Below are 15,008 nucleotides of genomic sequence, written 5' to 3' on the forward strand. Positions count from 1 at the left end.
GTGGCATTCTCTGTATTTCCTAAATTTGAATGTTGGCCTGCCTTGCTAGATTTGGGAAGTTCTCCTGGATAATATCCTGCAGAGTGTTTTCCAACTTGGTTCCATTCTCCCCATCACTTTCAGGTACACCAAACAGATGTAGATCTGGTCTTTTCACATAGTCCCATATTTCTTGGAGGCTTTGTTCATTTCTCTTTACTCTGTTTTCTCTAAACTTCTCTTCTTACTTCATTTCATTCATTTGATCTTCAATCACTGATACCCTTTCTTCCAGTAGATCAAATCGGCTACTGAAGCTTGTGCATTCGTCAAGCAGTTCTTGTGCCATGGTTTTCAGCTCCATCAGGTCATTTAAGGACTTCTCTACACTGGTTATTTTAGTTAGCCATTCGTCTAATCTTTCTTCAAGGTTTTTAGCTTCTTTGCGATGGGTTTGAACTTCCTCCTTTAGCTCAGAGAAGTTTGATTGTCTGAAGCCTTCTTCTCTCAACTCATCAAAGTCATTCTCCATCCAGCTTTGTTCCATTGCTGGTGAGGAGCTGTGTTCCTTTGGAGGGGGAGAGGTGCTCTGATTTTTAGAATTTTCAGGTTTTCTGCTCTGTTTTTTCCCTATCTTCATGGTTTTATCTACCTTTGGTCTTTGATGATGGTGACGTACAGATGAGGTTTTGGTGTGGATGTCCTTTCTGTTTGTTAGTTTTCCTTCTGACAGTCAGGACCCTCAGCTGCAGGTCTGCTGGAGTTTGCTGAAGGTCCACTCCAGACCCTGTTTGCCTGGGTATCAGCAGCGGAGTTCCCTTTGAAAACTGGCACAAGACAGGGATCCCCTCTCTCACCACTCCTATTCAACATAGTGTTGGAAGTTCTGGCCAGGGCAGTCAGGCAGGTGAAGGAAATAAAGGGCATTCAGTTAGGAAAAGAGGAAGTCAAATTGTCCCTGTTTGCAGATGACATGATTGTATACCTAGAAAACCCCATCGTCTCATCCCCAAATCTCCTTGAGCTGATAAGCAACTTCAGCAAAGTCTCAGGATACAAAATCAGTGTGCAAAAATCACAAGCATTCTTATACACCAATAACAGAAAAACAGAGAGACAAATCATGAGTGAACTCCCATTCACAATTGCTTCAAAGAGAATAAAATACCTAGGAATCCAATTTACAAGGGACGTGAAGGACCTCTTCAAGGAGAACTACAAACCACTTCTCAATGAAATAAAAGAGGATACAAACAAATGGAAGAACATTTGATGCTCATGAGTAGGAAGAATCAATATTGTGAAAATGGCCATACTGCCCAAGGTAATTTATAGATTCAATGCCATCCCCATCAAGCTACCAAAGACTTTCTTCACAGAACTGGAAAAAACTACTTTCAAGTTCATATGGAACCAACAAACAGCCTGCATTGCCAAGTCAATGCTAAGCCAAAAGAACAAAGCTGGAGGCATCACACTACCTGACTTCAAACTATACTATGAGGCTACAGTAACCAAAACAGCATGGTACTGGTACCAAAACAGAGATATAGACCAATGGAACAGAGCAGAGCTCTCAGATATAATACCACACATCTACAACCATCTGATCTTTGACAAACCTGACAAAAACAAGAAATGGGGAAAGGATTCCCTGTTTAATAAATGGTGCTGGGAAAACTGGCTAGCCATATGTAGAAAGCTGAAACTGGATCCCTTCCTTACACCTTATACAAAAATTAATTCAAGATGGATTAAAGACTTACATGTTAGACCTAAACCCATAAAAACCCTAGAAGAAAACCTAGGCAGTACCATTCAGGACATAGGCATGGGCAAGGACTTCATGTCTAAAACACCAAAGGCAATAGCAACAAGAGCCAAAATTGACAACTGGGATCTAATTAAACTAAAGAGCTTCTGCACAGCAAAAGAAACTACCATCAGAGTGAACAGGCAACCTACAGAATGGGAGAAAATTTTTGCAATCTACTCATCTGACAAAGGGCTAATATCCAGAATCTACAAAGAACTCCAACAAATTTACAAGAAAAAAACAAACAACCCCATCAAAAAGTGGGCAAAGGATATGAACAGACACTTCTCAAAAGAAGACATTTATGCAGCCAACAGACACATGAAAAAAAGCTCATCGTCAGTGGCCATCAGAGAAATGCAAATCAAAACCACAATGAGATACCATCTCACACCAGTTAGAATGGCGATCATTAAAAAGTCAGGAAACAACAGCTGCTGGAGAGGATGTGGAGAAATAGGAACACTTTTACACTGTTGGTGGGAGTGTAAACTGTTTCAACCATTGTGGAAGACAGTGTGGCGATTCCTCAAGGATCTAGAACTAGAAATACAATTTGACCCAGCCATCCCATTACTGGGTATATACCCAAAGGATTATAAATCATGCTGCTATAAACACACATGCACACATATGTTTACTGCAGCACTATTCACAATAGCAAAGACTTGGAACCAACCCAAATGTCCATCAATGAGAGACTGGATTAAGAAAATGTGGCACATATACACCATGGAATACTATGCAGCCATAAAAAAGGATGAGTTCATGTCCTTTATAGGGACATGGGTGATGCTGGAAACCATTATTCTCAGCAAACTATTGCAGGGACAAAAAACCAAACACTGCATGTTCTCATTCATAGGTGGGAACTGAACAATGAGAACACTTAGACACAGGAAGGGGAACATCACACACCGGGGCCTGTCATAGGGTGGGAGGAGGGGAGAGGGATAGCATTAGGAGATATACCTAATGTAAATGACGAGTTAATGGGTGCAGCACATCAACATGGCACATGTATACACATGTAACAACCCTGCACGTTGTGCACATGTACCCTAGAACTTAGAGTGTAATTTAAAAAAAGATTAATATATCTGTCTATCTATTCATGTGTCAGTTACTTCGTTGATCTTACTCTTTGCAGGCTTCTGAAGGAACTAGATTAGGCAAGCCTTTTTCCAGATAGACTTTTGCTTTAACTTTTGCCTAGAACAATGGAATACTATTGATTATCCCTTTCAGGTTATTAAGCAATATCTTAATGTGGGAGCTTTAGGTTCAAGCTCCTATCTGCTGGTGGAACCCAAAGCTTAATCTTCTATTTCCAGGATTAATATTGGTATAGGTTGAGCATCCCTTATGTAAAATGGTCAGGACCAGAAGTATTTCAGATTTTGAATATTTTTGTATTTTGGAATGTTTGTATTATTTATGTACTTACTGGTTGAGCATCCCAAATCTGATCATCTGAAATCTGAAATGCTCCAATGAGCATTTACTTTGAGTGTCATGTCAGTGCTCAGAAGTTTGATTTTAGAGCATTTTGGATTTTGGATTTTCAAATTAGGGATGCTCAACCTGTATTTGCCTCCAGGACAAACCTAGCATCTACTCATGGTGTTAACTTTGATTTCCACATACTGACGTTTGACAATATTGTCGTTTGTTTTATTTTTGTCCTTGGAGATTTCCTTTATGTCTTAATGTACTGCATTTATTGCAGGGAATGTCTAATCCAAGATTTAGCTGTATTAAAACAAAAGGCCATTCTGAGTATCCAGTCTAAATTATTATTTATAAAAACTATTACATATAAAGGAATGATTTAGGCTGGGCACAGCGGCTCACACCTGTAATCCCAGCACTTTGGGAGGCCAAGACAAGGGAATCGCTTGAATTCAGGAGTTTGATACCAGGACTGGGCAACATAGGCAGTTTCCATCTCTACAAAAAAATTTTTTTAATTAGCTGGGTGTGGTGGCATGTGCCTGTAGACCAAGCTTCTTGACAGGGTGAGGCAGGAGAATTACTTAAGCTTAGGAGGTCGTGGCCTGGGCAACAGAGTGAGACCCTGTCTTTAAAAAAAAAAAAAAAAGATATGATTTAAAACAAAATTCCCAAAATGTTAAGTGATTGCTTTCAGACTATAAATCATAGATAACTTGTTTTTTCTTCTGTATCCATATCTTCTACTCATGATCTTATTTTGTTTTTAAAAAGAAGAAACAGTATACTTTGTTTTTTAAAATAAGTTATGCACAGGACATAAAAAAGAAGCATTTTTTAAAGCATTACTGAAAACACAACAGAATATTTAACAAGCATACCCTTGCTTTTCAAATAGAATCTTAATTCATTCTCTTAAACATCCTGTAACTTAAGTATCATTATCCTTATTTCTGCAGAAGAGGAAACTGAGGCTCAGAAGGTTAAGTAATTTGCCCAACAACAGAGCTGGGATTTGAATTCAGGAACACTTGTTCCAAGGCCAGTGCTTTTTCCATTGAACCATGTTGCCTCCCACAAGAGAGCATTTTCACATTACCACCTGCTAGTTCTAATTAAGAGATAGTAATTAAACAATTCTCCACTCCTGACAACAATATTTAAGCTACTGGCAATTTAAAAAAATTAACATGTACAGCTCTTTATCTGCTTAAAGATATTATACCTAAACACAAACTATAACAGAGAAAAAGACTTCAATATGACACAGATGCTTTTCCAAAGCACAGTTCATTACATTATCTATTAATAGGACATGAAGCATAAAAATGTTGTTTAATGACCAGTATGCTTATAAAAATTTTCAACTCCACTAATAATAAAAGAAATACAAATTAAAGTAACAAGGACATATCTATCAAATTGTCAAAAATGTTTTAAATAGTAATAGCCAGGTAGGGCCAAAGGTGCAATTCTCATATATCTTAGGAGAGAATGTAATCAGTAGAAACTTGCTGTAGGCCAATTGACAATATGTACATTTTTTGAATGTATGTGGTTTCTGACCTAGTAATTCCTCATCTAGGAATTCATCCTGATGAAATAATCACAGATATGTGCGTAACATTTAGATATCAGTTTGTTCATCTTGATACTTACTTATAATAGCAAACGGAGATGGAGAAGCAGAAGAGAAAAAAAGGACGAAGAGGAGGGAAAGGAGTGAGAGAAGGAAGAGGAAAAAAGGACGAAGAGGAGGGAAAGGAGTGAGAGAAGGAAGAGGAGGTGGAGGAGAAAGAGGAGGAAGAAGCTGGGATAAATCTAAGTCTATAATATTAAATTAGGTTAATAAATTATGTACAGTACATTGAAGTGATTACCAGAAGCTGCGAGTGGGGATGGGCAGATGTTAATCAAAGGGTACAAAGTTTCAGCTAGACAGAAAGAATAAATTTTGGTGATCTATTGTACAGCGAGGTAAGTACAGTTAATAATAATGTATATTTCAAAATGGTAAAAAAAAAAGTGGATTATCACCACAAAGAAATGGTAAGTATGTGAAAAGATGAATGTTAGCCTGATTTGATCATTCCACAATGCATAAATGTAGCAAAACATCAAAATACACCCTAAATGTATGCAATTATTTGTCAGTTAAAAATAAGAAAAAATATACATCCAAAAGAATTCAACCAGCCAGGAAATGATGATACTGTCACGCATGTCCATATAGAAGACCACCTAAACAGGCTTTGTGTAAGCAACAAGTCTGTTTATTCACTTGGGTGCAAGTGGTCTGAGTCCGAAAAGAGAATCAGCGAAGGGAGATAGGAGAGGGGCAGCTTTGTAGGACGTGGGTAGGCAGTGGAAAGTTACAGTTGAAGGTGGTTATCTGTTGTCAGCAGGGGAGGGGGTCAAAAGGTGCATGGTGGGGAGATCATGAGATCCATTCTCCTGGAGAAGAATGTCATAAGGTCGACTGATCAGTTAGAGTAGGGCAGGAACAAGTCATAATGGTGGAATGTCATAAGGTGGGTTATCAGTTAAGGCAGGAACTGGCTGTTTCACTTCTTTTGTGGTTTTCTGGCTGCTCCAGACTTCTTGGCTCCTACAGGCCATCTGGACATATATGTGCAGGTCACAGATGTTACAATGGCTGAGCTTCAGCTCAGAGGCCTGACAGATACCACTATACTTATTAGCATAGAAAGAAATCCTTGACATGGTGTTTGAAGAAAGTAAGTAAAAAACAGTATGTATAATAGTATGATTGTATTTTTAACCTATATTCAGTTACATTTCTATATTTTTAAAACATAAAGCCTGGAATACATATATCAAAATGTTGATGGTAGATATATCAGGTGATATGATTTGAGATTATTTTAATTTTTCTTCATCTATATTTTCTTATTTTTCCACAATGAATATTTATTACTTGCGTAAAAAAAAGTGAAAAAAATTCACAGTCATATCGGTTGGTAAGCAAGAATGCTCACAATCTATTACTAAGTAATACAAGTAAGTTTCAAAACAGTATATAAGTACGTTCTCATTTATGTAAGAAAAATAATATGCATTAGGTTCAGTCATTTGTAATTGCTGGCATTTGTCTAGTTTTCACTTATAAAAACAGTAATTTCAAATGGTTCAATTTAATACAAATATTTGGAAAAATATACTCTAAAATACTAATACCATCCTGTTCATTTTTTCCTCTTCTTAAAGGATGTCTATATTTTCCTCTTTAAATTCACATGTATTTTCCTGCTTTAGATTTCAAAATTTTCTAATTTTCCTGAAAACTAAATCCCAGTTTCAACATTTACAGGATACCCTGGGCAAGTTTATTGAAGTCTCTAAATTTAAACAAAAAAAAAATCAAAATCATAATAATAGTACCTACCTCACAGAGGTAGTTTAAAATGAGTAATTCATGTAGAGACACTAACACAGAGCCTGGCAAATGTACGCTGTCCATCAGTGGAACATATGATGTGGTCGTTAGGAAGACGGATGTGAAATCTGACTCCCTAGATATATTACTTACTAAGAAATGTGTAAGTTATGTCACCTCTCTCTATCTGTTTTCTCATCTATAAAACAGGAATAATCCCACACAGTTTGTGTGAGGAGTAGCTAAATGTTTTATAATCCCATACAGTTTGTGTGAGGAGTACATACGTGTTTTAAAGTAGTTAGCATAGTGCCTGGTAAACAGGAAGTTAACAATAAATTTTGGCTATTTTATCACTGATCATAATAGTATTATTAAGATATCAGAACAAATAGATATTATTTGTATAAGTTAATACCAACTCTGAGTTGATTAATTGTATTAAGTATGATATCCTATATAGAGGCTATATTATTTTTGTTTCCCTGGATTTAGTTCCATTCCAACGTATATAATCTCACTAGTGAAAAATCCACAAGTTTCATAACCAAAAACTAGAATTCTATTATACTTTGTAGGCAACATTTAAACCCATTAATGAAATTTTCTCAACTTTTAAATGATAGCTTCTCTTTTTCTTTGAAATACCTTTACCACAAATATATGACAGAGAGAACAACTCTTTCTAACTAAACCTCCCTTCTCCCCAAATATGTACTTATATAAGAATCAGACCCAGACCAAAATCTTCCAGAATCCAAAAGATGCGTGGAGTTCCCAAAGTCCATTGGGTACAAAACAAGAAAAGGAAAATTCTAAAGAGAGGAAGAAATAAGGAAGATAAAAGAAACAAAAAATTTACTGTTAATGTTATTGTTAATAATTGTTATTATTACTGGAAAAGATCTTCACTTTGTTTTCAACTAGCAAGTAAAGCCTACTTTTACCTTCTCAATACATGTGAATGCAGGCTTATAACTGAGGTCTCAGCAACATGTTTCATTCTACCCTCATAGAATAAAATTTTACATCTTGGGATCTATTCCTATTCAGAGATATCATAATTACCTCTAAGATCCACACATAGATAAAATATCCCTTTATGCAAATATCCCTTTATTCTCTTACCTTAGCAGCTTCTCCAAGAGTTTGGTTTTTGTCATCTTCCTCACTGGAGTGCAATTCAAGTCTATAATTCAATTCCTGTAGTTGTTGTGCCTGTTCATTCAATAGCGTTTGTGCCTGCTGTTCCCGAAGTAATGCATTATTTAGTTCTTCACATGCACTTTCAAACTTCTCATGGGTGATCAATTTCTGTAAAAACCGGGAGGGGGGAGAATCAGTTATAAAGCTAACTGCATTGTTGCATCATTTCATCTTCAAAACTAAAGGAATATAATATAAACATTTCTAGGTACTTGATACATTAAAAAATACAATTAGCTTTTCTTAATTGCATAAGTCAAGATAAAAATACTACTGTGGTTTTTAAAGCACAACAGCCATACTTAGTTATCATTTTCAGTCAAATAAAATCTTAGAAAATTCATTTTAAATTCCATATAAATCCATGATACTAAGTTTAAATTTTCATACATGAGCGCTTTTTATAAAGATTATGATTGTGGGAATTAAAACCTTTAACAAATTCCTTGGCTTTTAAGTGATCACCTAGAAGTTTGTTGTTCAGTGTATGTTATTATTCAGGTCTCCCTGGTCAAATGTTTTCTCCTAGGCAGGTCTTACATGACTACACCTCTCCAACTCCCACTCACTCTATTATACCATCTTGTTTTATTTTCTTCACAGCCATTGTCATTATCTAAATTCATCTCACTTTTTTTATTGCCTGTCCACACCCTGCCACCAACCACACATATAAAGGTGTAGCATCACCAAAGCAGGGACTTCATTTAGCTTTTCATCCAACATAGAGAAGAGTGCCTGGCACTCAGTGAATGCTCAGTATTTGTTGAATGAAATAGTATTCATATATAAACATCTGCCAACAAAATCTACACCATAATACACAACATGGTTTTTACAATATCATGACTGCTTTGGACGACACAGTCCTCTGCTCTGGAATAACTAATGACAGTTCTAGACAGAGATGGAGAATCCAAGGCAAGACAAGCTTGTATTATCTCCTGTTTGAAATACTTAAACAAATGAAACCTAGATACAACAAACAACAGAGACATCGTGAAGTATAAAAAAGAGGAAGGTTTCACAAAAGGTAGATAACCTGAGAAATATATATGAAAAACTCAAAGGAATGATTCAGGCCACTTAAATACACAATTTATACATGTATCTATTTAAAAATTCTAACTTTCCCACTGTAAAACAGGATGTGAGGTGGATTAGTATCATTTGCCACAAATATAAAGCAGGTTGATTTGAAATTTCAAAAAATCTGGGAGGAAAAAGCAGGAAAAAAAATCCTTTTGATTCTAAGCATCTAGTAACTATTGCAACTGAATATAGACTTTGTCTTTTATTTTTCTGACAAATAAGACAAAAACAGAAATGTGCATAGTCACAGTTTCCTCATGGGCCAACAACAGCAAGCATGCAATTCATATAAAGAGAAAGACTTTTGCTGAAACTAAGTTTTAGGATAAATCAATTATATAGGTCCTTCTATATCATAATACATAAGCACTCAGTTTTATTTTGGCACCAGGTACCCTGCCTGCCACTTCCATGAAGCAACAGTCTTTTAAAACTCATTTGTCTTTTTAAGGGTGCATTCCTCAAAAATTTAAGAGTGCATTTCTCAACAATGAAGAAATTTTAAAAGCCAATAGTGTAGCATAAAAACAGATGTCTAATGATTTACCTAAGTTAATATAAAGAGAATGATCACAAGGCACACAGGAAAGTTGCCTCATTTTCAGATAGTCACCTAGTAAAAGGTATATCTAATATGTCACTGATACTTGTATAGTGCTGGGATTATACAGAACACTCAACTTTTTACTCGCTGTTTAACAGCTGCTGAACTCTCCCCATTGTGCTATTACAACCAAACCCTCAGCTTTCAGAACATCAAATCTAACAGTCTCCTCTCAGCACTCCAGTTCTATTTCTATTTATTAACATCCCTCTATGCGCTGGGTCTTGTGAACATATATTTTTGTACCTCTTTTATCTTTAATGTGTTGTTTTAAATTACCACTCCTTGCCATGAGACCATTCTGTCCTTTTCAATCCACTTGACCATCAAGTGAATAAAGATCTTTCCATCAACATCCCCACCATTTTGCAGGACTTCCTTGTTTTAACAAAATGTGTGTTCCCTCCCAGACACTGGCTCAATTCTGTTTATTCCTCTGTAAAGTAAATAAAATCAAACAAGTAAAGCAATGCAGAATAAGAAAAAGATGGTGTGTGAAAGCAAGTGTAAGGAGCTAATAAACAAAGATCATGAGACTGGGGAAGTTAGCTGTTAAAGAACGACTGTCTTTAGTTCTGTAGATGGACACAGTATTCCAAAACCATTAAAGTACTAAATAGCTTTTGGTGAGCAGGATGTTTCCCTTCATAATTTTAGACCAACTATAAAGAAGCTGTTTTATTCTCTCCAATACACTCTGTCTGAAATGAGTGAGAGACAAATGGTTGCAGGCACTCTCTCCAATTTTCTTAGAGGAAAATAGCATCTTTTCTTCATCTATTATGTTTTTAATATAACAACCCTTTACTAACACACTTAGGTATCAACATTAACTACTACAATGAAGTGGATAAAAGAATGAGTTTGGCCAGGCGCAGTGGCTCACGCTTGTAATCCCAGCACTTTGGGAGGCCGAGGCGGGCGGATCACGAGGTCAGGAGATCGAGACCATGGTGAAACCCCGTCTCTACTAAAAAAAAAATAAATACAAAAAAATTAGCCGGGTGTGGTGGCGGGCGCCTGTAGTCCCAGCTACTCGGAGAGGCTGAGGCAGGAGAATGGCGTGAACCTGGGAGGCGGAGCTTGCAGTGAGCCGAGATTGTGCCACTGCACTCCAGCCTGGGTGACACAGCGAGACTCCGTCTCAAAAAAAAAATAAATAAATAAATAAAAGAATGAGTTTTAGAGCCACATGAACCAAGTTCAAAGTCTGTCATTTCCATTAATAACTATATGACTCCAGGCAAGTTACTTAGTTTCTATCTGCTCCAAAATCCTCACCTGTAAATTAGAAATAATAATAGTATGTGAGATAATCATAAGAACCAAATGAGTCAATGCCTGTAACGTGCTTAGGGTCAGTGTCTGATACATGGTCAACATGATCACTAAATATTAGAAATCGTCACGTACTTCATAACTTATAATTATAGGACAATATCTAAAAACTAAGTACTGGCCAGGTGTGGTGGCTCACATTTGTAATCACAGCATTTTGGCAGGCTGAGGTAGGCAGATAACCTGAGGTCAGGAGTTTGAGATCAGCCTGGCCTACATGGTGAAACCCTTTCTCTACTAAAAATACAAAAAATTAGCTGAGCGTGGTGGTGGGCGCCTGTAACGCCAACTCCTGCTGAGGCAGGAGAATTCCTTGAACCTGGGAGGTGGAGGCTGTGGTGAGCTGAGATCGCACCACTGCACTCCGGCCTGGGTGACAGAGTGAGACTCCATCTCAAACAATAAGGTAAAATAAACTAAAAATTAAGTACCTCTTCCCTCAATTATCCTATTTTTATTCCTACACTTCAGAGGAAGCAATTCACGCTAAGCACTTCCTCAAACATACTCTTAATTACTGCAAGCCAGTTATTCAAAGCCCTTACAAGAGGGTTCTGTCACCTTCCACTAACCTTCCCTCAAACTCTAATCTTCTCTCTAGGTTCTAGAAATTAAGTCCTGACTACTTCTAAACTAATCAAAGATGTAAACTTCTTTTCTTAATACTTAACTATGGACTAGGAAATCAAATTGTGTAGAATATTTAGAATTCTTCATATATTTTCCAGGGAGCAACATACGTAAGGCATTTTCCAATTTTTACAAAAGCCATTATTATCTAAATCTAAATACAGTTGACTATACTCTAAATCTCAAATTGCATAAATGACTGTCTGTGTCCATTTTGGTAGACTATCTCAATATCCCAAATTCAACTATTTCTATGATAAAGAAGCAAATCAAACGGAAGGAGAGACACGCTTCAAAAGAATTCGTTTTTAAAAGTATAAACATCTCTTTATTATTTAAGTAAAATGGCAAAAAATGGAAAAAAAATCACATATCTAAGAAAAGGGAAATACTCAAATTTTGATACATTCACATGACACACTAGTATTCACTTAACTAAAATGAAATTAATGACAGAGGAAAATGATTACAGTACTTTAAGTGCATACATGTATACATATATTTATATAAGTCAGGATGCAAACTGTACATACAAAATTATTCCAGACTACAACTGTGCATGAAGGCATGCACAGGCACATATATACACAAGAAATGTGGAGAACAAAATGCATCCACATTTCAACAGTGATTGGTTCTGGGTGGTAAGATTAAAATGATTTTAACTTTCCTCGTTTTTAAAATAAATATAATTTTTTTTTTAGAGATGGGGTCTCACTATGTTGCCCAGGTTGGCCTTGAATTCCTGGCCTCTAGTAACCTTCCTACCTTGGCTTCCCAAAGCACTGGGATTATAGGCATGAGCCACCATACCCAGTCTAAACTTTCTTCTTAATACTTTCTTGTATTTTTACTTACGGTCGTCATGTATAACTTTTATAATTAGAAAAAAAAAAAGTTGAAGCAACTCAACTCTTAAATTTTCCTTCTCTGAGCAAAAAACTAAGAGAAGGAAAAACTATGGTGTCGTTAGACATTTACTGAAAATAAACCTATGGCTTAAGAGTAATTCATGATTACTTGACCTGCCTAATTCATAGGAACTCTTTGCGCTTTGAAGGTGTATCTACTGGAAATAATAATTAACACTAGCACAATTACATTATCATAGGATTAATAACTAAACTACTACACCTGCTGCTGTCTCTGTTACTGCAAATGTTAAAACCGTAAATTCCAAATTAATCAAAAGATAAACTTAAAAGCACATTTAAACTGAAGTTATAGTAGCTATTTTAAGTTGTATAGTCTTGAAGTTTCAGGGTAATCTTTTAACTCTATGTTCCCATATCCACATTAAAAACAGCAATGTTAATAACTATCCCAACTGCAAACAGAATATGTGGATGTCTGCATTATATTGTGCTTCACACAGTTAGACATTTTGTTCTTGATCTAATGGTATTTGGCATACAGCCTTGCTTTTTCAGCTATTTTCTGCTTTGTAAAATAATACATATAAGTCATTGATGGACGTCAGATAAATTGAACATTTCCTTGGAAAAGCAATTTGATTTCATACTAAATAATCTAACTTACTCAAAATATTCAATATAAGAAGGGAAGAGGCCAGGCACGGTGGCTCACGCCTGTAATCCCAGCACTTTGGGAGGCTGAGGTGGGCAGATCAGCTGAGGTCAGGAGTTTGAGAACACCCCGGCCAACATGGAGAAATTCCATCTCTACTAAAAACACAAAAATTAGCCAGGCGTGGTGGCAGCCACCTGTAATCCCAGCTACTTGGGAGGCTGAGGCAGGAGAATCACTTGAACCCGGGAGGCAGAGGTTGCAGTGAGCTGAGATAGCACCACTGCACTCCAGCCTGGGCAACAGAGTGAGACTCCATCTCAAAAAAAAAAGAAGAGAGGAAATTTCTCTCCCCACTCCCCGACCTGCCACCAACATCAGAAATTAGAAGCATTTTAGATGGGAAGTTTTCTGAAGAAAAAGAAATGTTATTAATAGGGTTTTGAATTATTTGAAAAACCAAACATAACAAAAGTTAAGGAAAAAAGGATATACAGATAAAGAAATAAATATCACCAAAGCAACAGCTTCCTAAATGATATATACTTACAGACTGCTTAAATTCATTTAATTGCATTTGCAGACTCTGGGCTTTGTCAAGCTCCTTTTTCATTTCATTCACACTTCGTTTGAATTCTGTGGCCTCTAAGCGTAGTGAGCGGCGCTCCACTTCTGCAGCATGCAGTCTTTGTGTAAATCCAAATATTTGCTTCTTCAACGATGCTGTGCTTTTCTGTTGTTAAACAAGAGCAATTTTATAAACAGTAACTACAGATTTACTAACAATAGCAATAACCATTTTACTAAATTAAATGTAACTTCCATTATCCAAAAACCAGTGCTAGCTATTACAGAAACGTGGAGGTGAAAACTTTATTTTTTATGTGACCAATAATTTGGCTTATGAAAAATGAACATCTGGAGAAAAGAAATAATCTAGATAGCTAAAAATGAAATTGACAGCTGTTTAGGTCTCATACAATCCTGTTGCAGCGCATTTATAGAGAACATTAAATTTAGCACTAATGTCATGCCTTTTTTTTGTTTGTTTGTTTGGAGACAGTCTCACTCTGTAGGCCAGGCTGCAGTACAGTGGCACAATCTCGTCTCACTACTACCTCCACCTCCGAGTTCAAGCGATTCTCGTGCCTCAGCCTCCTGAGCAGCTGGGATTAGAGGCTCGTACGAGGCACCCACCACCATCCCCAGCTCATTTTTGTATTTTTGGTAGAGGTGGGGTTTCACCATGTTGGCCAGGCTGTTCTTGAACTCTTGACCTCAGGTAATCCACCTGCCTTGGCCTTCCAAAGTACTGGGATTACAGGCATCAGCCACCATGCCTGGCCCATGATTTTTGTATTTTGATATTTTGGACACTTATTTGGAAGTACTTTTATTTACTGTATTAAAATTTTACATGAACTATAAAGAAAATCCAGATACATTCATGTACAACTAATAATTTAAACTACAAATTAGGCTAATTCAAAATTAAACCTACAAGTTCTTAGGTTACTACTAAATGAAAGTGTATACATACCGTAATGGGCACATGGCCACGCAAACCATATTTCAGGGCCAGTGTGTTTACTTTATGAAGTCCATGGGCCAGCCTCTGAACCAGGGAATCTTTTTCTACATATCTAATACTCCTGCTACTGTGCAGAGGTATACATTCCATTACCAGACTAATTTTATCCATGAGTTTTGCAAAAGAATTCTTGGCTGCACCTATGAGTAAATGTCCACAAATTCTGGAATTTGGATCTTCAAAGAAAAAGAAAAAAAGGCACAAAAATGTGAATTATCTCTTGTTCATTTCACAACACTGCTAATCACATAATGAAAATATTTTTTAATTATATAATTCCCATTCACCTGTAGTAATTCATTCAAAAAGTTCCTTCCCACATTATTTTCACTATGAAAAAAAGGAATTCAGAGAATAGCTCACCTATTAAATATAT

The 15,008-nt window shown here is 36.5% G+C and overlaps 1 protein-coding gene across 50 annotated transcripts in view; it reads right to left on the bottom strand.

Annotated features, from left to right (window-relative positions):
- Positions 1-15,008, bottom strand: part of CCDC171 (coiled-coil domain containing 171) — a 416,355-nt gene that overhangs the window by 163,318 nt on the left and 238,029 nt on the right. For all 50 annotated transcript variants that reach the window (XR_010113576.1, XM_063609154.1, XM_063609151.1 and 47 more), the window contains 3 exons: positions 14,582-14,808; positions 13,592-13,774; positions 7,773-7,958 (listed from right to left, as the gene is read on the bottom strand). Coding sequence is in view for 49 of the 50 variants with exons in the window: in XM_063609154.1 (XP_063465224.1) it covers positions 7,773-7,958; positions 13,592-13,774; positions 14,582-14,808 (596 nt within the window). In the remaining variant the exon portion in view is untranslated. The remainder of the gene's footprint in view (positions 1-7,772; positions 7,959-13,591; positions 13,775-14,581; positions 14,809-15,008) is intronic.

This window comes from Symphalangus syndactylus, chromosome 9 (assembly GCF_028878055.3).
Source record: "Symphalangus syndactylus isolate Jambi chromosome 9, NHGRI_mSymSyn1-v2.1_pri, whole genome shotgun sequence".
NCBI lineage: Eukaryota > Metazoa > Chordata > Mammalia > Primates > Hylobatidae > Symphalangus > Symphalangus syndactylus.